General features: G+C 37.3%; 2 protein-coding genes across 2 annotated transcripts; both read right to left on the minus strand.

Annotated features, from left to right (window-relative positions):
• Window positions 1–6433: 6433 nt before the first annotated feature.
• Window positions 6434–9854, minus strand: LOC127645311 (elongation of very long chain fatty acids protein 4-like). The gene is made up of 8 exons (XM_052128885.1): window positions 9391–9854; window positions 9153–9219; window positions 8872–9059; window positions 8647–8727; window positions 8473–8529; window positions 8258–8372; window positions 7046–7173; window positions 6434–6882 (listed from the first exon to the last, which is right to left on the minus strand). Exons 1-8 carry the CDS (start codon window positions 9409–9411, stop codon window positions 6715–6717), a joined length of 825 nt encoding a protein of 274 aa, XP_051984845.1. The 5' UTR covers window positions 9412–9854; the 3' UTR covers window positions 6434–6714.
• Window positions 9855–12665: 2811 nt separating this feature from the next.
• selenop2 (selenoprotein P2) lies at window positions 12666–16105 on the minus strand. Its single transcript, XM_052128014.1, has 5 exons — window positions 16001–16105; window positions 15646–15894; window positions 14977–15189; window positions 14677–14785; window positions 12666–13452 (listed from the first exon to the last, which is right to left on the minus strand). Exons 2-5 carry the CDS (start codon window positions 15861–15863, stop codon window positions 13177–13179), a joined length of 816 nt encoding a protein of 271 aa, XP_051983974.1. The 5' UTR covers window positions 15864–15894; window positions 16001–16105; the 3' UTR covers window positions 12666–13176.
• Window positions 16106–25436: the final 9331 nt, after the last annotated feature.

Genomic DNA, 25436 nt, shown 5'->3' on the forward strand with positions numbered 1-25436 from the left:
GTCTTAAGTCATACTGAATGAAAGATATGTTGAATGAAAAGTATAGAAGCCTAAACAAAGTCAAATGACGTAGACACCATAAACTAACAAGAAACTTTGCTTCTAGCAACAGGTGGAGAGCTGTAGTTCCAACCACACAACTTTGCATTGCTGTTTGCAAATGTTCAATGGAATTATGGTTTCGGGAAGAAAGTTATTGAAGAATGCTGATAATGATGGAACTTGCAACTATAGTTGGATAACAACGCTTTTGGGAGAAGCACCCCAGCCCAACCATGCAACATTGGCTCAAACAATGGCATGAGTTTGGAGCAGGCCTACCTGTTTCTTTGACCAAAGCACGAGTGGGTAAAATTTAGGTAAGCTGTTTGAAAACAATCATTATTTTTGCAATTCCAGCTGTTTGGTGATGCAAGTGCCACAGAAGTTACATACTTCAGATTTAGGTATAGCTGCCTAGCTGCTGTAAGTACCTACCTACTTAACGATTGCATAATTTTGCATTTTACTGTTTAGAATGAGCAAGGATTCTTTATTGCCTAATGACTATGATGACCTCAAGCTCTTATTGGATAAAAGGGGAATAAATAGTTTCACATGATTTCAGCAGCCTGACAAAGAACGACATTAACCAGGACAAAACTAATCTAAACTGTCTGTGAATTAAAAGCAGTCAAGACAGAGAACCAGTGTTCTTATCAAAAGAACCTAGGACAGCCACGGTTTGTGCAGTATGAGCACATCGTCATGCAATACCTGCCTTTGAAACTTTTAGAAAACTTGTGGCAAACATGATGAGATGACTCATTCGCAGCTACCTCCTCCACAATCACTAATAGCACGTGGCAGCACATGGTCGTATAGTGTGTGTGTATGTAAGCAGCAGGGCTGTAATAGCAGTGAATCCGAGAGGCCTCCGACAGACAGAGAAAGAACACTGATCTACATCCTCGTACGGCACAGTGAGTTCAAGCTCCCAGCAAAAAGGCAACACATTGGACATGCTACACTAGCACACCTACAGCCTGACTCCAACTTTCACTGTGATTATAATCAGACATCTCTGTAGAGGAAATCCAGAAGCCTTCAACGCTAATACGATATGCAGTACAGAAGGTTAAAGGGATAGTTTATCCACAATTAATATTCTGTCATAATTCACCCTCATGTTGTTCCAAACATTATTACTTTTTTTCTTCTTCTGGAGAACACAAAAGGAGATATTAGGCAGAATGTTAGCACAAGACATCATTTACTGTCACTGTGTGGAAAAATGATTGGTGAATATGAATGGTGACTGAGACATACTTTCTAACTACATCTCCATTTTTAGGGAAGAAGGCAAGAACACGCATACTTCCTTGTTACTTGCTAGTATGTGTTAATGAATGGTATTGACTTTGGTTAACCAAGAGAGTGAATGTTGATAATAAAAAACAAACAAACAAACAAATAAATAAATAAATGAAGTGATTTAGTGATTCCACCCTGATTAGCCCAAACCAGTTATCTAGCTGGGGCAGTTGGAGGTCTTTATCAGGTTGATATAGAGATTGAGAGAGCACTGAAGACAGATGGGGCCTTTCTATTTGTTAATAAAGCACTGATCCTGAACCCCATGAACAACCCCGGTGAGAAATGTAATCAGTGGGTACACGAAACTGTGCCAGGTGTTCTCACAAACTGACTTGACGATAATATATATTTCTATGAACACATATATAATGGACATAATAGGTATGGTCACACTGCTAAATAACACAGTCAAATTGAACTTCATCACTTACTAACCATGTTTTTTGAACATGGTACCAACGAAATACTATGTTTTTTGGAAATGTATCATGATAATACCAACCCAGTCTTATGACCGGTTATAAACATTTGTATGAGATGGTGAAATCATACCAGTTGGCTTATACAAAAAACATATGACACTCATGTTGAAAATATGGCCGAACCAACAAATGATGTTATTACGATTTATCCCAAGTTTAACTAGCCCAAACCTAAACAGAACTATAAAGTCTAATCTCCTTGCCCTAAACCTTGCCATAATTTTAATGGGAGTATATTGTGTGTTTATCACAGAAGAAAGACAAGGGAAGCGTGTTACGGGTTATTGACATACATCAGCCATTTACTGTATATAGCATAATAAATATGGAATCAGTAACCAAATTTGTTTGCATAAGTCTCCTTTCTTAAAAAGTAAGGAGGCTATATAAATTGGATTTCTGTATTGGATCGATTTGAAAATCTGTTTGTTTATTGGTTGGTCTCTATGGGAATAAAAGTGAAGTCATAAGATATCTTGCAATTTCGCCATCTTGTACAAAGTATTGTCATGAGACTATGTTGGATAATACCACAATCTTCTTTGAAAAACTACGGATAATCATGTCAATATATTCACACATCCATGCAACTTTAACATGGAGGTTAACATGGAAGTGTCGAATAATAGTTTTTGTAACAAGAACCTATATAAACTTTTCTATACATATGCTAACATAGGACTTTTCTCATTACTAAAATGTTCCCAGTCTAGCTTTACTTTCAGCTCTGGTCTCTTTAGATAAAGAGCCCACTTAATCAACAACACTTCATCAAAAAATCTTTGTGGGAATGTGTGTGTCTGTGTACAGGTCAGAATGTCTCCTCTCCACTGTTTTCATAAATCTCTCACTTCTCACTCCTTAACAGATCTTCCCACTTTTCAGAATGAAACACATAACATCAGCATGGTGAACTCACATTAGCCCTCAACCCCGTTGACACCACATCCTCTGAAAATGTGAATGGTCTGACCTCTAGGAGAGTTTCTCGTGGGGCTCGGATTGGAAGCTGAGTGTGGCAGTGGGTGAGGTTTGCTAACCTTCTTGTTAACCCTCTTATTTTGTGTGAAACCTTGGCTCACCTAAAGCATCATCATCATCAGTTAATTTACTGGTTCTCAGGGCATGTGTGATTATCGACAGGCAGCGGTAAGGAGGTCTCAGTGAGTGATTACTAATTACAGTTCAGACTGAGAAGCAGGCGATTTGCAGAGAAAACTGACCCCAACTAGAAAATAATAAAAGAACCATACTAAAGTTGCCTGCACTCCTACACTCTACTTTCTATGTGACGAGAAAGCAGTTAAAGGAATAGACTACTCAACCCCCCCAAGGAATATTCAATCATTTACAAACCCTCGTGTTGTTCCATATCTGTAAGTCTCTTTTTTCCCCGTGCCACACAAAAGCAGACATTTTGAAGACATTTTGGTTGCTCTTTTAAATGAAATTGCAATGAATGATGAGTTTTCAAGCTTTAAAAAGAATCCAAAAGCACCATAAAAGAATTGTACAAGTGGTATATTTGACTTGTGTATTATATTCCAAGTCTTCTGAAGCCATTTGTTAGCTTTGGGTGAGAAACACACAAAAATATTCTATAAAAATCCTGATATCTTCCCTAGCTCTCCTTGTCGAGTAAACAAACAAGCGATTATTCATCTGTGAACTAATTGTTCTTTTGAGTCTGATCTTTTCAATGAATCGGATGATCTGTTGCACAAACCTATCTGAATAATTAATTATTGAATCGGACTGATCCAAGTTTCAATTCACTGACTCAATGATCAGTTCATTGGAGGAGCAGATTATCAGTGTATAACGACAAATTTTAGTATTTTTCTCAACAAAAGCTATTGTAAGATTTAAAAACACTTGGAATATTTCATACAAGTTGTAGGGGTCACTTTATACTTTTATGATGCTTCTGTATCCTTTCTGAGGCTTGAAAGCTCCAGTCCCTATTCTTAGTAATTACATGAAAAAGAGCAACCAATACAATCTTCAAAAAAAAAAAGGATTTTCTCCTTTTCGGGGTTCCACGGAAGAAAGGAAGTCATATGGCTTTGGAATTACATTTGGGTGATTAATTGATGACAGAATTGCCAATTTTATGTGGACTATCCCTTTAAGAGTAAGTTTCTATATATGCCTGCAAGGTGATAACATTTGTACTACTGACAATGAGATAAAGTTGTCACTAAGAATCTTCTTCAGGCATGCTTTCTTGAACCAAGAAATCTGAAAAATGTGTGACCATCAAATGCAAAACAAAAGAAAATGTAGGGAGGGGAGAATAGATACCTCATCTTGTTCCCCCTTTACAAAAACTACAATTTCTGTCAGCCTGCATGAAAGGCATTCACTTCTTGCTCTTTATACACCTTAACAAAGAGAGGCAGACGAAAGAATGGCTGGGACTTAAAAGTGACAACCACATTAAAGGACAGCCTTCAAGTGGCATCTTGCAGGGAAAGTGACATTTAGAGGTGTACCCTGAAAACTGTCTGTTTACTGCAATGGACTATGGAAAACATGAACAGAGTGCCCATTTTAAAACAATTTGATGGCATTGCAGAAAGCATTCATTTCAAAAGGTGAAATGCTACTTGGGCACATTCTGTCAGATGCATGACATGTTGTTGGTTTCATTAGAATGAAAGACAGGGGAAAGCTTTTGGGCATTCATGTGGATGCAATGAATTCCTCATACTGCGTTAAACTATGTCTGTTCTTTGCATTTATGTTAATACACTGCTCACAGGAAAAATGGTATTTGAGAGGCTGTCAATAGTACAAACGTTAAAACTCAATTAAATTTAAAAGGTAATTTATAAGAGCACTGCAATTTTAAGTGCCCATAACAATGTCTAATTTTATGCAGGAGTTAGGAATACACCAGTGCAAAAATAGTCTGCAATTCCATGCCATTACCTTCCCCTTCAATGAAAGGACATTTTTACTGTTTTGACATGACCCTCAAGGTGACAAGGTGCCAACCTAGTATTTCTAGAGAACACTTGCTATTCAGTTCAGCACAGAGCAGACTGGACCAATTTCCAAGAGCAACCTACTTGCCAACACTACCAATTTTTCAGTACGATAAGAAATATAATTGTTACAACTGTACACAATCAGTTAGGGTTGAATGCTGAAATGTTTTATAAAGCTAAATTATAATTTAAGCTTGAATAAGTTATTCTACACTATATATATATAATGTTTGTGTTTGTCACAGCTAATGTATATTTAAAAAGGCATAGACTTAAAGAAATGTTCCAGATTCAGTATAAGTTAAGCTCAAACAACAGCATTTGTGGCATTATGTTGATTATTACAAATAATTATTTTAACTTGTCACTTATTTATTAAAAAATAAGCAAAATTTGCAGTTAAAGTAAGGCTTTGACAATAGAAGTTAATGAGGCCAGTCCATAAACGTTAAAATACACACATAAGACGTAATCATTATACTTATTATACTCAGGGATGGGATGGGTTATTTTTTAAATGTATTCCACTACAGATTACAAAATACATGCTGTAAAATGTCATTTGTAACTTATTCCGTTTGGATTACTTCTTACACTGATTGTTTTGACTATAAAATCTCTGCCAGTACAGTAAGACAAAATACACATGTTAAAAATACATTCTCTGAAAAACCGAAATATCTTATGCAGTGATGTTTCTAAGGTCAATCAAATTGATCTTGTTTTAAGGATTTTTAAAAAATATTTTTACAGGAAAACAATACAAAAATTATTATCAAGAATATGATTTTTGCCCTAATATCAAAGGTCTTACTGGAAAAAATTATTTATGATCCAACGTGAATTTTCTTGATAAAAAAATATGATCGTGCCTGGTATCTTGTGCATGTAAAATGTCTAGAAACAGCATTTTAGCTTAGCTTAAAGCTGACAATTTACACAAGGTTTATTACTACTTATTCTGCTCCAAACTTCAAGCTTACTTCTCTGTCTGCTCATATGAATGTATCACATCATAAGAAAGTGTTTCACCGCTGTTCATATGCACTTTGGATTGCATTATTTATATGTATAAATGTTTTCCATCTGCAAGGACTAAATATTAAATGAAACAAATGACAATAAAATGCAAAGTAATCTCTTCAGTAATCAAAATTCATTTTGAATGTAACTGTATTCTAATTACTGATGATTTAAATTGTAACTGTAGTGGAATACAGTTACTTATATTTTGTATTTCAAATAAGTAATCCCATTATATATATTCTGTTACTTCCCAACCCTGATTATACTTAGTGTGGTAAAAATTTGAATGGTGAATATAACTTTACACAAATAAGGTTATTTAGAGATTTTATATAGGCTATAATTTTTAAATAGTGTGTATTTTAACATTTATGGACTCGCATTGACTTGTACTGAACTCAATATAAGGAATAAGGTAGTAAAGAACAGCTGTGGAAGAGGCAGAGCCCTAAATAAGACACTCCCTCCAGCTGCACTGTGATTGGTCGACCTGACCCAATGAATGGAAAAACAAATGAAGTGTCACAGTGGGAGATTAGATAAATATGTGAGTGAGGAGCAGAAGGTGGACTCGGGTTTATTTCAATTTGACCAGATCACTAGAGCGTTGCAGGGTCTCAGTCTCTAATGACCAAAGGGGGATGGGAAAGGGTGGAAATAGAGAAATTGTGTGGACAACCCCTCTGTTTGGAGGAGGGGAGCAAACACAGACAAATGCTTGTGAGATAAAGGATTAAAGGGAGTCTTTACAACAAGAGTCTCAACTGCCACATTAAGAGTGAGGCATCGTTGAACAGCATTATTATTCAAACAACCCAAGGAGTGCAACGGATTATAATGCTGTACTTTTACAGTCATCATATACTCTTGGTCTTCTTGGTGAGGTAGCTCTTATAATAAAAGTTACTAAACAAAGCGATTAAGCTGAGGGCGTAGGCAAGCACCACAATATTCATGGAGTCAGGGAAGTCACAATCAGCAAAGAGGTTGACTGCAGTGTGAATGGTCACAATAAAGAACTGGAGCTGCATGAGGGGACAAGTAGAGAAATGCAGCAAGTTATTACAATGGAAGCAATGCTGTGAAGAATGTTATGACTATTTCATGATAAGGTGGAATATTATGAATATATACTACTGCGATTTACTTTTTAGTTAGATTTACTCAACACATCAGACTCAGACTCACCAGCTGGAGAGAAGTGAGGTACCGTTTCCACCACAAGTATTTCTGCATTTCAGGGCCCAATGCGGCCAGACAATAATATATGTACATCACCACATGAACAAAAGAGTTTATGAGGCCAATGAGGAATGCTGAGGGAGAGAGAATGTTTTGGTAAAGTTCTAATTAATCCTAATCACCTTGGGGAATCAATGCTCACCCTGAATCAAGCCTTGACACATTAAAATGTGTGAAACTCTAAAACATAAAACATTCATGAGATGTTAAACATTTTATTAATTGCCTAACACCAGTACCTTACTTCTGAATTCAGAATTATTCATTTTTGAAGCAATATATCACCTAGTGGTGCCAGAAAGCAACTGCAAAACCAAGACAAACCTAATGTTTAAGTTTTATATTATTGTATTGTAGATAAGTAACCGTTTGAGGTATATGGATGAATCAGAAACATTCCATATAGGCCTACATCATTTCTGAGAAAGATGAGCACTGTCTTTGTATCACAAAATAATTAATTAAGACATTTCTGAGGCCTTACAGACCTTATTCACGCTAGCGCCACCTTTTATTTTTAATGGGAATGACAACTAGGCTGTGAGGGATAGACTCATCATCATCTCTTCAATGGGCTGTACTGCAGTTTAAAGTGTTTTTGGTGTTCTGCAGACAGAACATTGATTAATATCTGTCCAAGAACATCAGTATAGAAAGAACTCCAAACAACATGAGTTGTGGAAAATCAGATATGATCTAGGAGCTTTTTACAGCTTTATACATTTCGTGCAATTGAAGAGATGGTGAGTCTATCCCTCACAGCCTCGTTGTCATTCCCATTAAAAATCAAAGATGGCGCTAGCGTGCATAAGGTCTGTAAGGCCTCAAAAATTTCGTAATTAATTACTTTATTGTGATACCAAGACAGTGCTCGTCTTTCTCAGAAATTATGTAGGCCTATATGAAATGTTTCTGATACATCCATATACCTCAAACTGTTACTTATCAACAATACAATTATCTAAAACTTAAATTTACAATCTAGTTAAAGAGTCAACTGCATCTCTATTCAATAACTTTTCAAAATTGATAGTAAGACACGTATTGTTACACAGTTCTAAGTGGACTGTTGCTACTTAGAATTTGCATGGTGAATGTAAACATAAAGTATGTGGCAATTGCAATAATCTGGTTTATTTCCAAGGAAAGAACACTTACACTGCCCTCCTGCAACGTACTTGACTCCTGCCCACCAGTTGAAAATCATTGTGCAATGATGGTAGACATGCAAAAAGGTCAGCTGATTGTTTTTCTTTCGCAGAATGAAGAACATCTGATGATAATGACATTTACTCATTAATGCTCACAAAAACATCATAAGACATTCATAAAAAGTGTATTTTGGGAGCAGAACTACTAGATAATTTACTTACTGTATCACTAAGTTCAATTACTTTAGAAAAGTAAAACCACCAACACACTCTGGCCATCTGCAGGGCATCAACGTTACACAAACAGTTCCATGCAGTTACATAATGCTACATCCTAGAAATAATTTAGTATTACAAACATTTCTACAAAAAATAAAAAATAAATAAATATGTTACCCGCATTGCCAGGGGACTTTCAGAGTAATCAACAGGCTGACACATCAAACTGTAATTTGCCAACCAAGATGATGCTGTGAACTAAGAGTAAAACAAACAACATTCAATTACATTAAAATGTATACATTTTAAATTAGGTTTAACTTTAAGGTCTCATCACAGAATATGTAAATGAATAAACATAATAATAATTAAACTATAAGGCTTGTGAATTTTAGTCCATACCTCATAGAACATATAAGCAGAGAGGCACACCATGGAGAAATTGTAAATGATAAGGATCGTCTTAATGTTGACTGGCTGCCTGTGTCGCATTAGTTTTGGGCCAAGCCAGACAATGAAAAGGTAACACAGGAATATGCAACTGAGAGGCACCGGAGAATAGACCAATAACCATCCATCTGTCCTCTTGTCTATGGGAATGTATGAAGTGCTTCATTAGCCATTTAAAGTACTTTGAACAAACAATTTAATACTGGCAGACAATAAAATTATTTGAAAAATACCTCCGTTTTCTAAGACCCATTGATAAACTATCTGGAGCCTTTGCCATCTCGACGGCAAAACGGACACCTGAGCACAGAGAGATTAACAATGGATGAACCAGCACACAGAACAACAAATAATTAATGGACATGTTACAAAAATGGGGGTGGGGGTGTTTTGATTAAAAGTGTCTTTTAGGCTATGTAAAAATACTTATGTATAAAAAAATACTGATGAATAAAAGCGTGAATGACTTACCATTGCACTTGCTCTGTTCATTCAAGAATGCTCAAATAGTGCCATCTATCAGATGGCTCATGCAACAGCGTGAGAAATCGTTGAAGGGCGTACCTGCTTTAAGATGTCAAATATTATGATCAATATTGAAGTCCCACAAAAGACAGATAGTGAAAAGATATGGAGTTACGACGCAGAGCACTCGTTCAACATAAGTCACTGATGAGTTAAGAAGCCTAGTTTACACTTAACATCCTTATCCAAGACGGATTACCAAAATCCCCGGGATAACCTACCGCAACTGTGTTCAGCGGTGTATCTGCCATAACAGCAATTTTGTGAAAACGTTTTTGTTTTAAATAAAGACACGTTTAAATTTTGTATTATTATCATTATTTGAACTAGGCTAAGATATTCAAAAGCAATAACAATTTTAATAATACTAATAATATATATTATTATTATTATCAGGGTCGCCTGCAGGATTTAATCTGACGGTGCGCATAGACCGAATGACTTACCATTGCCTAATAAACCGGGAGATTTATTTATTTTGATTTATTTATTGCAACAACAAAAAACAACACTAACGAGTTCAATTCTGGTGACTTTGAGATAAGCATTTGACTTATTTTTATTCGACTATGAGTAGCATTTATGTAGGCTACCTATTGGCTAAGGCATTTATTTTTCAGTTATAGTTCTGACAGACGCATTTTCGCGCTAAAAAAAAAGAAAAGAAAAGCCAAACGCACCACAACCATTGTTGCCAACTTAGCGACTTTGTCGCTATTTTTAGCGACTTTTCAGACCCCTTTAAGGTGCGTACACACTGCCAGCGACTTTATCGCTGCAGGTCGCCAGTGGCTGGCGGTGAAGTCGCTAGTGGGTGTTCCCACTACTGGTTTTTGCTGTTGACAGCGAATCTCTTTTCTTGCCACTAAAAACAAACATTTTGGAGGGAAAAGACTAAATATAAATGGAATCAGTACATACAATGCTTTATATCAAAGATGAATGAGAAACAAGGCGTGCTGTTTGCCAGAGCGGCTGTTTATCTGCGGCGAAAATGCAAACGCCGGTCTGTCTGGGTCCATAAAATCCCCGCGATCTCAGATACACCTTTCCACGCAGTATTTTTCTTAAAAATGTCCTTGTACGTGGGAAGAGACATAGAGCACTGTAAAATTTCTAACAGCAAGAATTAAGCTGCGTACACACTGCCAGCGACTTTGTCGCTGCAAGTCGCCAGTGGCTGGCGGTGAAGTCGCTAGTGGGTGTTCCCACTACTGGTTGCCTAGTAACGTTTATAAATGACATTCACGGATGTCATTCCATTGCTGTTGACAGCGAATCTCTTTTCTTGCCACTAAAAACAAACATTTTGGAGGGAAAAGACTAAATATAAATGGAATCAGTACATAAAATGCTTTATATCAAAGATGAATGAGAAACAAGGCGTGCTGTTTGCCATAGCGGCTGTTTATCTCCGGCGAAAATGCAAATGCCGGTCTTTCTGGGTCCATAAAATCCCCGCGATCTCAGATACACCTTTCCACGCAGTATTTTTCTTAAAAATGTCCTTGTACGTGGGAAGAGACATATCATAGAGCACTGGGAAATTTCTAACAGCAAGAATTAGCCTTTCATCCGTCTTGATAGAGAGAGAGAGAGAAGGGACACGTGAGCTCTCCCGTCGTCTCTCCTATTGGCTGTCGCTTCCGTTAGTCGCTCCAAAGTTGAACTTTTCTCAACTTTGTCGCGTCGCTGGACACGCCCACATCTAGCGCCAACGGCTCGTGTCGTGTCGGAAGTCGCTGTGCTCGCATTGAAAATGAATGGTATTGAGTCGCTGTCGCGCGCGATGTCGCTGGCAGTGTGTACGCACCTTTAGCGACATTTTTTCAAAAACGCGACTAGCGACAAATCTAGCGACTTTTTGGACAAACCTTAGCAACTTTCCAAATTCCAAATATCGCCAGTACTGCAAGCGTGAAGTCTTACTTCCCCGCTGTGTCTGCTCTGTTCAGTGAGCGGCTGAGAGGAGCAGCACATTCCGTTGACTGCACGCCAGCGGACATAGACATGAATTAGCTGCGCATGTGCACGCTGTGTTAGCAGGAACCAATCAGTGATCACATATCAGCTGCCTTCTCCTTTGTTTTAATTCAAAACATTTAATTTGATTGTTTTTTCTTGGCATGCGCTTATATTCACTACTAATCAGAGTTTTAGTTCATTCCGGTTCGGTTTCTGAACTCTCCGACTTCAGATCGTATATTTGCAGTCTCTATACATTTTACTTATCCAAACACAACAATAAACCTTCTTCAAACTCATAAACATGTAACGTTAGCTAAGTTCCGTTCCGTTGTCTAACAGAAAATATGTAATTGGGAACCGTTTTACTGGACATTTGGCTATATACTTATATAAAATCAGTATGAGCACGGTTTAGGGGAGATAACCGTTATTATAAACTGAAGTAGGCTACAGTACCGACAAATTAGGCAGAATGCAAATACGACGCGATGACGTCATTAATATGCTAATGACGCATGACGTCATCTGGCGACATTTAGCTACTTCTCGAGCATGCTTTAGCTACTTTCCATGGAATAGTTGGCAACACTGACCACAACACAGATATCTCGAGACGCGTTCTTATCAGTTGAACATCTTTTTTAACACAACACAGCATCTAAAAATCAAGTACAGTGAAACATAACGCAGTTGTCAAAGACATCCATCTAGCGAATGTTTACAAGGAAAACGATTGAAAAACAGCGAGAGAAGGAAGCAAATACACGTTCAGTTTGAACAGCCCCTTGTTCACATGACACGGCACTAGCTGAAGATATCTCTCAACAAGACTGACTTTTGTCTCAGCTGACTGTAGGTACATTTCCACTATATTCAGCACAGTTTGTTCTCTGTATTCGTAAATATCCCGATTCTGTTTTTCTGAGTGAGAAACTGCTCCAAATGATTCAGTGAGAGAGCACTCTGAACGAATTGTACTGAATCACGAATCGAGTCAGACAGTTTTGCAAGCCCGTTTGAAAGTTCACTGAAAAGAACCGACTCAGAATAATTTCTCATTCGCAAATTGGACATTGTTAGTTCTTTTAAACAGCCAACAGAAATACGGGACACATTTCCTGATTGTTGAAATATTCTGTGAGTAAATATTACTCAGGTCAGTCAGAGCGCGTAGGCCCCTACTGCCGTAGGCCTACAGCTTTTTATTTTTATGCCGTACAACACTGATTATTATTATTATCTATTTTTATTATGAAAAGGAACATGCAATGTGCTCATTTGAATTTACACTACACAGCCTTACATATTGACAACACACATTGCGAACAAATGGCACATTCCCTTTATTAACATAACATTTTCAGCTGGTAGGCTACTAAATGACAATAGCCAAAAAAAAAAAAAAAAAAACTGTTTGGTTCAGTACTTTTAGATATTCCCTAAAAGAACGGGAAAAACAGATGTAAATGTCTCCTTTGCTCAGCATCCGTATGCAGACCCCTGACTCAGGTTTACAGTGCACACTTCATTAAGAACAGTGAAGAAAAACACTTGATATTCCAAAGACAACGAACCATCAGAATTCCCACATTTACTCGTTCAACATACAATTCTGACACAAGTGCAGCTCTTAAGTTTTCTACAAACATTGTTTTTAAATCAAAATAGACCAATTATTATAAAAATTAAAACCAAAAAGGTACCATAAGACCATTTGCACAGTCACAGAGTGATACTTTACATATGTGAGTGAATTCTGTAGGCTTAGGTCCCTGTATTGTAGTAAATCGGTTTTTGATGAGAATGCTGGGTTGGGTCTTTTGGCTCTTCAGAATCACCTGCATGACTTTTATTTTTTGGAACAAGAACAAAATGATGATGATGCTTTTGCTCATTATTATTATCATGATGATGATGATGATGATGATGATGATGCTGTTTAGTGGGTTCTGCAGCCTGCTTACTGTTCTCTCCAGTGAGCGCAGTGTCGTTGTTTTTGCTGTTGTTAAAGTCTCCTGATATGGTGGAGTTGCCATGTAGCTAAACCAGAGTTTGAATTAATCAACATTTTGAACATTTAAGGGATATGACTTAGCACTTTTTGAAAACCACAGTGTTGTACATATATTGTTGTACATGGCCTCAAAAGTATTTGGACACTGAAGCCACACTTAAAAATGTCTGAATGTCACTGCATTAGATACAAATACATACAACCAAGTGGCATCTGTAAACAAATTATGCTACACCTTTTTCAGAACTTATTTCACTTTTCTTAGTCATTTTCATTGTGACTTTATCTAACTGGTCTGAAAGTGATTTTAGTGGATGTATGAATTCGGTTCCCCTCATGTTCACACAGCTGTCCTGGCATTGTAACCACAGGTGTAGTTCATCACATTTATGTTCATGAACATTTATGTTCTTGCCCATGGGTGTCCCAAACACACACACACACACACACACACACACACACACACACACACACACACACACACACACACACACACACACACACACACACACACACACACACACACAAAAAAATGAACTTTCACTATCGTCAGATTTACTTAATACTCCCATGTTCATATTACTCAAAAATGCATGTAAACAAAGTGAACTTCATTTAACTGAGTTTTTTTAACAAGAAAAATGTCTTGTCTCTGCTTAATCCATTTGCTTTGCGGTAACATTGATATATTTGGTTTGGTTGACTGAAACTGGGCAGGGGATTTATAGTTTATAGTTTTAGTTATAGGATTTACAGGTATACATTGTGTTTACTACTTATTGCTTGATACGTTGAGCAATTGATGTGGTAATAATAGCATAGTGAACAAATTAAACTCAGAAATGTTTCTCACTAGCATGTATTTAGCATGCGATAATTTAATGTCACTAGCTAGTATGTAACTGAAAGTTCCTTTAGTCTAGTTTTTTTTTGGGTTTGCTCAATTCAGTTAGGTTATCTCCACTTGAGTATTTAAATTGAGATTACATGGAAATTTTAATTTAAGAAAACTGATTTCAAATATGTGGAACCACGGTATATTATTGAATTAAGAGTTTTTATTTATTTATTTATTGTATTTTTTATTGTTTTGTGTAATCAAACTACCATTAACTAAGGAAATGTTCCACTAACCAAAAGGTGTCTTTTAAAGAAATGTTTTGTTTGAAAAGTGAATAAATGCACTACTTTAAGTGTGGCTAAAGTGTACTTTTTAAAATCATTGTATATTGTTGTATATTTTCACTCACTGAGCAGTTGCATATATCTTTATGGTATGTGGCCCTGATGGCAGCCTCTATGTACGGGTAGTGAAGAAAGCTGAATGGCAGGACAATATGGAAGGTCAGATATCCACATCTGTGGACAAGAGGAAGAACATAACATTAAAGGGAGCTTGAAATGCTTAAAGAAACCCTCAGATGATCTCCTACAGACCTCATTCTTCAGGTGAACCTTCATATGAAAACAAATTGGTCAAAAGAATAAAAGAGTAACAAGTCAAACTGGTCAGTGTGTGTTGGAAGTTGGGAGAAATGTCTTGTTTATACCTGTCATACACCAAGAAATCATCCTTGTCACCATCTAAAATTTCCCAGACATCATTTTGCAGTGGGTTCTGTTGATACACAGGGATGCCCTGTGCCACCCTCCTTTTGAGCTCCCAGTACATAGCTCTGGACTGTGCCTCCTGCTCATTGACAATCAGGAAAGATACATTAGTCAGCTTGCCCTGGGCCAACTTGTCACGCAGGTCTCCCAACCTTCCAGGCAAAAAGAGGAGAAAACAAGTAAATGTAATAGATTGAATTAATTTCTATTACTTTTCCAGTTGTGATTAATAAATGATAATCACAACATTTTAATAATCACAAATATTATACTAAAGTACAATAATAACAGGCTAATAAAATAATTTATAGCAAATAAAGCTGAGCTGAGCACAACAACAAATAATTATAGAAAAAATAACTCTACCATAAGTTTTATTGTATTAGTTTTATTTCCATGAGTTTTACATTCCTGGAAATAACATTTTTAAAAATCCTTGGTATTTCCAGGTTATTCTGTCATAACTTTTCCAAAGTAGCTTACATTTTCTTCTAATTATAAGTTGACAAAATACTGTACAAACATAAAGTACTTGGCCAGTTGTACCAGTAATAATAATAATATCTCACTCTGAATGAGAGCATTGACAGCACAACTATTGCTCTAACCTGGCAGCCTGCGTGAGACAGAAGAATCAGCTCGCTTTAAGCAGAGCCACGATGACTACATTTCCCAAAAGCTCCTTCATTGGAGTCTTGCCATCAATCTCCCACTGTGGCGCAGGCAAGCAGATCTTCGAGCTAGTATTTTCCTTCTCCACAAACAGTGATGAAGCCCCCAGCAGAGCTGGAAAAGCAGACAACCACAGAGCCCAGACAGCCTGCATTATGCCTGCTGTACTTTGCCCACTGTAACACCTAAAAAATGAAGACAATCAGCTCCTTATTGGGTCATACCTAATGAATTCCACATATTTCATTTTACAACACACAAGAATAGAAGAGTTAGAGTGGATAAGCAAACCTCAACAATTTGTCCCTTGGCCTCCTTAAGGTAAAAAATAAAAGAAACAAGGGTAAGTTGTTTGCTCCACACTTTTTAAGGTCTCACTGGGCATGGCCCTCCCCCTCAACAAACAGAACAAACCAGTAAAGAGAGTTTGGGTGGACTGGCCTTGGTCATACTAAGTTTTCAGGGGTGTCTTTTGTGTGTGTGTGAGGGATCCAAGATAAACAAACTTTGCTGATCAGAAATGCCCACAGAATTTAAAATGTGGGGCAAGAAATGTAATTAATTCCTCTGTTTTTAATAGTAACATCTGCGTTGAAGTTGATTACATTTTATGGGTCAGAGGTTATATTTTCTCTAATTACACGGACAGAGAATATGTAAATTAATTTATTAAAGTTTTTGAAATTAAAGGACATGGTATATTCATATTTTTTATGTAATTTATAGAAAAATATGCCCTCATAATAGTACAAAACGCCACTGAAAATCAAATTAAAGGGGCAAATACAAAGTATATTTCTGACACCGTTGCCATGGCTGAAGAATATTATTACATGTTAACAACAGTTTGGGCAGTGGGCAGTTCAGTGTAGCACACACAGTTATTGTTATGAAGTGTTATTTAGCAGGTATGTTTAGCTTGTTCTATATCCTTTTTTCCTTAATATGACTTTTAAAAGAGGAGAAAAGCACGCTATGAAAGAAGCATTCTTGTAGAATGCTTCTTAGAACCACCACTTAATGCTTCCAAAAGTACCCTTTTATAACACTCAAGACATGGAGTGATTTGAGTGCTTGTTTTTGACCCCATGGATATTTTTAGTTGACATTTAAAGATAGATTGAAGATTTAAAGATAGATTGAAATGTAAAGACCGGGAAAAAAATCATTCAAAAACTGCTGGTTCATGAGTGAACATTTTGTTTGGGTTTCCTACTCTCTGGCACAGTTTGTTAGCCATGCAATTCTGTTTGCTTGAGCTAAACATTTGGTTATCACATCATGTGGAAAACAAGTGCATGTCTCCTTACCTTTACTGATCTGTTCAAATGATGCAATAGAAATATCAGTCAGCAATGTTTACCATAAAACAATTATTCATCACAGTTATTTTTAAAGGCATAATTCACCCAAAATGAACATTCTGTCTCCTGGGTTCATATGGGTTTGGAATTACATGATAGGGTGTAAATAATGACAATGCTCTTTTTGGATGAATACCCCTTTTAATGCCTATGAAAAAAGAATAAAACAATAAAAAAATAAATATATATGGATATAAATAATATGCCAGACTTTTAGAGCATCTTTCGTCTGGCCCTGCTGTGGATCCACAAAAGTTAATATAATTTCAGATTTACACTGAACAAACATTCTTGAAAGGTCTTACTCAATCGCATGAATAGTGGAATTGATTTTAGTTTAGCAAACAGCAGTGTTCACCCTTGATTTGGGTCAAAGTGCAGACTTCAATTTGTGGAGCAACAACCTTCACTAAAGTCAAAATATCCAAACAGACATGAGCCAACCAAAATGGAACGTTTGACCAAAACACGTGTTGTTAATTAGTACAAACAACCAAATGTATTAATCAATCATTTAATTAATAGAAACTGTATTTTAACATTATTTGCTCCCCCAATATCCCCACCAGTCACAATAGTGACCGTAAATTTTTTTTTCATTTCTAAGTCTATAAAAATGTTACTGAATGATCTATCAATGCATTTCCAGCAGATATTGAAATAATAAAGGGTCTCAATGAAATATGTGCAGTGTCGCATGTTTACTGTAAATTGTCACATGACCAGAGCTGTTTACTTCCTGTTTGTGCCAAGAGAAGAGGATGGCAGCAAGAAAGCTCCCAAAGAAAAGGTTAGTAAAGTATGTTAACATAAATATAGGACATAGATTTTTGGTACACATCATGTTTAAGGTGTCTAGTATTGATATATGCATTTGCAATTACTCAACTTTGTTTAATGTGCTCATAGAACTCATCAAACATGTCACCGGCAACAATAGTGACCGTGGGATAACCCATTGTATCTACATGCTAATACACATAGCCTAACTGTTCTACCTTACTTTCTGCTGCTACCTAACTTTCTACCTAATTTTACACAGAAACACACACACACACACACACACACACACACACACACACACACACACACACACACACACACACACACACACACGGACCCAAGGAAGACTAGCTAGCTAGCTAATTCTGCTGCTACCTAGCTTCCTACCTACTGCAACTTTCCACACACACACACACACACACACACACACACACACACACACACACACACACAGACAGACTAGCTAACTAATTCTACCTAACTTTCCACACACGCACGCGCACACACACGCAATTACAGGTAGGCACGCACGCCACACACACACACACACGGACCCCAGGAAGACTAACTAGCTAACTACCAAACTTTCTGCTGTGTTTTCTTTTAGGCTTACTTTGAGTCAAGTTCTTCATTTGTTGGATCAAGATGAGTTCCCAGACAAGGCATGCAGCATTGCAATTATCCCTCAAAATGAAAAAGATGCTGTACTCAGTGATTGTGACAGTGATGGGTCTGACATGGACTATGAGGGGGAAACAGGCCATTTGCCAGCAAGGCTGTTGAATGCATATGCAGAAGTTATGCAAACAGAGCATGATTGGAATGATGGCCTCCCCTTCACCACACCCCTTCCCCTCCCCAACCTCCTTCCCCCTTCCCCTGTTCCAGCTCCCCCACCTCCCGCCATAACAATGAAGGCCAGCTAGAAGACCCAAGGGCCTCTAAGCACCAGAGGGGCCAGCCAGAAGACCCAAGGACCTCTAAGCACCAGAGGGGCCAGCCAGAAGACCCAAGGGCCTCTAAGCACCAGAGGGGCCAGCCAGAAGACCCAAGGACCTCTAAGCACCAGAGGGGCCAGCCAGAAGACCCAAGGGCCTCTAAGCAGCACCAGAGGGGCCAGCCAGAAGACCAAAGGACCTCTAAGCACCAGAGGGGCCAGCCAGAAGACCCAAGGACCTCTAAGCACCAGAGGGGCCAGCCAGAAGACCCAAGGGCCTCTAAGCAGCACCAGAGGGGCCAGCCAGAAGACCAAAGGGCCTCTAAGCGCCAGAGGGGCCAGCCAGAAGATGCAAGGGCCTCTGAGCGCCAAAGGATTCAGCCAAGTCAGCCAGAAGAACCAAGGGCAAAACTGCAAGTGGTCAAAAATAAAGATCGAGTATTTAAGCGATCCAAGAGGCCTTCTACTGCTGCTATTCCAGTATTCATATTGATAGCCTATAATATAAGTCTTATATGTAAAATATTCACACTACAATGAGAGAGCATTTAGAGGCAATGCTGGAACTTTTAAAAGTGATAATAACTAGCCTTTGATATAAGGATTTTATACACTCTTATACACACACACACACACACACACACACACACACACACACACACAAAAACACACACACACTGCACAGGTCAAATAGACCTATATTCAGTCTGTCCAATGGTTGATACAACACCGTATCCCACCGGTCACAATTGTGACCGATCATAAAACACACTTTTTTACACACTTTTCCATGAAAATTTGTAAAAATGATAATTGATTGTTTCAAAGGGATACTAATGACACATGATTTGGATATGTTTGTTTCTGGGAAAAATTTGGGATTAAATGGGTTAATCTGTTCTTTGCGAACAACATCTCAGTAAAACAATCAAGGTGATGATAAAACTAGTCTGTAGGGAGCACAATTTACATTTTTGACACCCGGTTATTCTACCAATGTCAAGGAATATATCAGAGCCATTTCTATGGCAATAATCACCTTATGAAAAGAATAAGTTCAAATGACTACAAAGGGAAGTTGTAACCATAAATTCGGGTTTCCTAACAGAAGTTTATTATTCAGAACAGTACCCTCGGTTTGGCAACTGCATGAGTCATTTGTGTGGTGGGTCTATGACATGAGATGGAATATATCTGACTGCTAAACACTTGTAACACACAACATGTTCTATGGGAAAATTAATAGACATAGCATTACACTTTAAAATAGTAACTTCACAGTGATCATCATACCAATTCTACCATTTACAACTTATCATTCTGCCACCTCCCTCACAGAAAAAAAGCCTGCACTTCTGTATAGGGATAGATCACCCAAAAATAAAAATTATTTATTTATTTATTCACAATCATGTTGTTTCAAACCCATTTAACTTTCTTTCTTGGAACACAAAAGGAGATGTTAGGCAGAATGTTAGCCTCAGTCACAATTTACTTTGATTGTATGGAGATAAAAAACTGTGAAAGTGAATGGTGAGGCTCTCAGTCCCAAACATTTTGCCTAACATCTCCTTATGTGTTCCATGGAAGATAGGAAGTCAAACAGGTGTGAAACAACAGGAGTGTGACTAAATTATGACAGAATTTAAATTTTGGGGTACATTATTGCTTTAATAACACATCTAAGTCAGTTGTCCAACCCGTAACGATTGGACTTTTGGTGTCCATATTATACTGTAACACTTGATTAAATTCTTATTAATATTTGCATTAAGGGAGTGCAAATATTTAGACAAATGTAGCAAGGCAGAAATTTTCATTTCATCAAGGAAAAAGAAAACAATAACACAGAAAAGAGTGAAACAACTGCAGACTGTTGAGGTATTAATGCAAACGGTTTATAAAATGAAACAACAACCTGATAAAACGTAACCCAGTAAAAAAAGAAAATCCCCTCTGTGAGTCCTTTGGCTGGTTTAAGAGTCAATTCAAGCATTAGTGCAGCCTCTTACATGGACACTGTCTCACGGCCTAGCTCTGCTAGTTCATCCTGCATGCTTGTTGTCACCATAATTTTGGGCTCCAGTCGATTGCATGCGCAGCAGATTTTTCGGGCAGTCATTAAAGTGTCATGGGACCACACTGCTCTCCGAGAGCACTTGGCTAATGTTAGTGCACGTATCTGATCCTCATACAGGAACACCTGCAGCCACTTTTCTATTTTGCTCAGTTTGTAAAGACGTTTCTTCATCTCACCTGCCTGTATAACAAAGTAACAATGATCAAATCAATTTAAAAAACCTTACCTGTACTTTCAGTGACTATTCGGGTGATCAGAGTAATCTATTGGTGGACAGGATATATATGATTCATAATGATAAAAAGTGACCTCTCTTTGTAGTCTTATCGTATGCTGCTGTTGCTGTTCCAGCTTGGTTTTGTAATGCTCGCAGAAAGAGCAGGGTCTCTCCTCTTCTGCTCTCTGGACTCCATCTTCTTCTGAATCCACAGTGGGCTTTTGGCGGGCATAACCATGATCCCCCATATTCAAGTCCTTCAGCAGTAAATAAACAATATGATATATTCTGTTGCAGCATACAAAGTGACAAAGAGCATACTGACACATATATATATATATATATATATATATATATATATATATATATATATATATATATATATACACTGGTGGCCAAAAGTTTGGAATAATGTACAGATTTTGCTCTTATGTGAAGAAATTGGTACTTTAATTCATCAAAGTGGCATTCAACTGATCACAATGTATTGTCAGGACATTAATAATGTAAATAATTACGATTACAATTTAAAAAAGAAATTCAGAACATCTTAAACTACTTCAAAGAGTTCTCAGTAAAACAATCCTCCACGTGCAGCACTGACAGCATCCTAGCTGTAAGTTTGTCCAGACACTCAGGTGACATTTCACCCCACACTTACCGTAGCATTTGCCATAGTTGTCTTGCTGTGCACTTCTCACACACATTACAGTCAAACTGATCCCACAAAAGCTCAATGGGGTTAAGATCCATAACACTCTTTTCCAATTATCTGTTATCCAATGTCTGTTTCTTCACCTATTCTAACCTTTTCTTTTTGTTTTTCTGTTTGAAAAGTGGCTTTTCTTTGCAATTCTTGCACCCCTGAGTCTTCTCTTTACTGATGAAAATGAAACTGGTGTTGAGCAGGTAAAATTCAATGAAGCTGTCAGCTGAGGACAAGTGAGGTGTCTATTTCTCAAACTAGAGACTCTGATGTACTTATACTCTTGTTTAGTTGTACATCTGGCCTTCCACATCTCTTTTTGTCCTTGTTAGAGCCAGTTGAAGCCTTTATCTTTGAAGTCTGTAGGGTATGAAATCAGTTTTTTTGGCAATTCATTCCTCAAAACAATGATTGACTGATGAGGTTCTAGAGAAAGCAGTTTATTTTTTGTAATTTCTGACCTAATATTGACCTTAAGACATGCCAGTCTATTGCATACTGTGGCAACTCAAAAACAAACACTAAGACAATGTTAAGCTTCATTTAATGAACCAAATAGCTTTCAGCTGTGTTTTATATAATGGCAAGTGATTTTCTGGTATCAAATTAGCAATTTACTGTGATTCCTCCAGGATAAGATGTTGGAGTGATGGCTGCTGGAAATGGGGCCTGTAGATTTGATCAAAAAATACTTTTTCAAATAGTGATGATGCTGTTTTTTTTACATCAGTAATGTCCTAACTATACTTATGATCAGTTGAAGACCAATTTGGTAAAATAATGTACCAATTTCCTTCCAAAACAGCTAAATCTGTACATTATTACAAACTTTTGTCCGCCAGTTACATTTACTATTGAGACATCTTAAATACACAGAACTGTGACAAGTTCTCCTTTAGCAATGCAAAACTGAAATCAGTGCTGCCAAAATTCCACCATCATGTTGATTTCGCAACCTGTGGTACAAACAATTTAGACTTTGCTTACACAAACATTCATGGTGCTTACTAGGCTGCACCCCGCCCTCACCTCGGCTGCTCGGACCACATCTCTGTTATGCTAATCCCAGAATACAGACCACTCCTGAAACGTGCCAAACTGGTCATGAAACAAGTGAGAACCTGGTCTGAGGGAGCATCGCAGCACTTCAGGACAGTTGTGAACACACAGACTGGAATATGTTACATACACTGTAAAAAAATCCTGTTAAATTTACAGTAAAATACTGGCAGCTGTGGTTGCCAGAAATTCACCGTAAAACAAATCAGGTAACCATGTTTCAGGCTTTACAGGATGTAATTTTGATGCCTATATATTTTACGGTGCATTACCTTCGTTTATATTATTAAATATTAAACTTGATATATTAACCTTCTGAAACTGTAAAAATCTACTTTTCACTTTATAATGTATTGTTAATCACCGTAGTAAATTATTCAATGTAATTATAATCATGTAATAAACATGAACTAAACATCAAAAATAACACAGAACACTCCAATGTACACAACTGATATTCAAAATAAGAAGAAACATAACTATTTCTATAAAATATAATTAACTGGGTCAAACAGAATTCTGGGAACGCCTGATTATTGTTTTTTTTTTACTGTAATTTTAACAATAATTTACTGTAAAAAGTACATGTACTCTCTTGTTAAACATAATATACATTTTTAATGTTAATTATACCGAAAATCATACTTTTTACATTAAAAACATTTGTATGAAATTTTACTGTAAAATAACTAAAGTTTTTACTGTATATTTTAATGTTACTACCCATTAACCAATTAGCATTTTTTTAGTTTTAACATAAAAATTACAAAAAAGATTTACAGTGTACCACAACACCACAGACTTGGAGGAATACACCACATCAGTGACTGGTTACATCACCAAGTGCATAGATGATGTGATGTCCTTCAAGATCATCACCACAGGTGAAAACCAGAAACCGTGTATGACTGCTGATGTGTGCTCACTGCTGAAAACCTGAAACACTGCCTTCAGATCTGACGACAAGGCAGCACTCCACACAGCAAGGGCCAATCTGTCCTGGCTATCAAAGAGGCAAAGCTCAACTATGCAGAAAGAATCCATGGTCACTTCCTAAATACCAAGAACACAAATTGCATGTGGCAAGGCATTTAAACCCTAAAACAAATTGGCCCCATTCACTTCCATTGTAAGTGCCTCACTGTAACCTTTATTTTGCTTTTTTTTTTTTTTTTATGAAATGGAGGGAAAATGGAGTCTAAATAATTTTTTGTGGTAATCAGCATGGCACAAATGCTGTTGATTGAGCTTAACTTGTATTTAACCTGGAGCATTAATTTAATTGATAAATAAAAATGATTCATGAAATTATTTTTGTATACATACCAGAGCATGTGAGCGAAGCGGAGAGGTGTGACACTCTGCTCAATAACCCACTCCATGTATGTGCGCTCCACTCAACTACCGCTCATGCTTACCGGTAAAAAAAGTGTTCGCTTAAATCCTGCTCCAACATGAAATTTCTCTGTAGTAGACTTGTTTCTGTTTGTATACATTTCTTGAATAAATGCCTAAATTACAGTTGTAGATAACAGTTATGATATTTGTGTGTGACATTCTGTTACAGTCTGTCCCTTTTATTAATTAAATTAAATGTATTAAATATATTAATTTAAAAGATGTCTAGCCCCTTGGTAAACTCGTATGAAAGACAATAACTGTCAAATAATATTTGATATTTGCCATTTCATTTCAGTCAACATAACAACAGTAGTTGGTTGAGCAACAGACCATTCAAAACAGGCGTATGAAAGAAAAAGAATAAATGATGAAATGCACGTAGAACTTTCAGAATAAAACACACTTGGAATATTTTCTGGCGATAATAAAACAAACACTCTTTTTAAAATTAAAATAGACCAAAACTGCGGGGAAATGTGGTCTATTGAAAAATGTCTCAATCTTTACAGCACTTTAGAATTTACTTTTAGAAATATTAGCTTGGACAAAGTCTCAGGCTTCAGGCTCATGCGGTGTGCCCGGGAGAGTAATCCAGCGGTAGAGAACACACGCTCAGCACTGGAAGAACCACTGGGGATGCTGAAGATTTTGCGGGCGACCCTGGCCAGTCGAGGGAGGGATCCAGCATTGGTTTTCCAAAATCCTAGGACATCTTCCTACATGCCCTTTCTCATTGAGCCCAGGTACACCTCCATCTCACCTCTGGCATTGTCAACTACACTTGATCTGCTCTCATATGAGCCGAATATGCGGGCCTTCTTCGGAGTGCTTCTGGGTTCAGCCGCTGTGCCCACACTTGTTCCAAAGGCACTGTGTTCTGTCTCCTTCACCAACAGTTCACGAATCTCTGTAAATTGATTGCTCACTGTACCATCCCTAATGATCAATTCAGTTTTAAAATGTAGGTCCAATATAGCCACCAACACAAGGTGCTTGTCACAATAGAATCTGTAAAAAAAAGTAGACATTATCTGACAGTGTCTCTGCAAATGCACGAAAGGAGAGGGAGCGGGTTTCATGCACACTGGACAAAAGCTGTTTAATAACAGCTGGAAGAATAATGCCCAGGTTTCCATGCTCTTTTTGCATATAATTAGTAAGTTCTGCCAGTGGCAATACC

The sequence above is a fragment of the Xyrauchen texanus genome, chromosome 6, assembly GCF_025860055.1.
Source record: "Xyrauchen texanus isolate HMW12.3.18 chromosome 6, RBS_HiC_50CHRs, whole genome shotgun sequence".
Lineage (NCBI taxonomy): Eukaryota > Metazoa > Chordata > Actinopteri > Cypriniformes > Catostomidae > Xyrauchen > Xyrauchen texanus.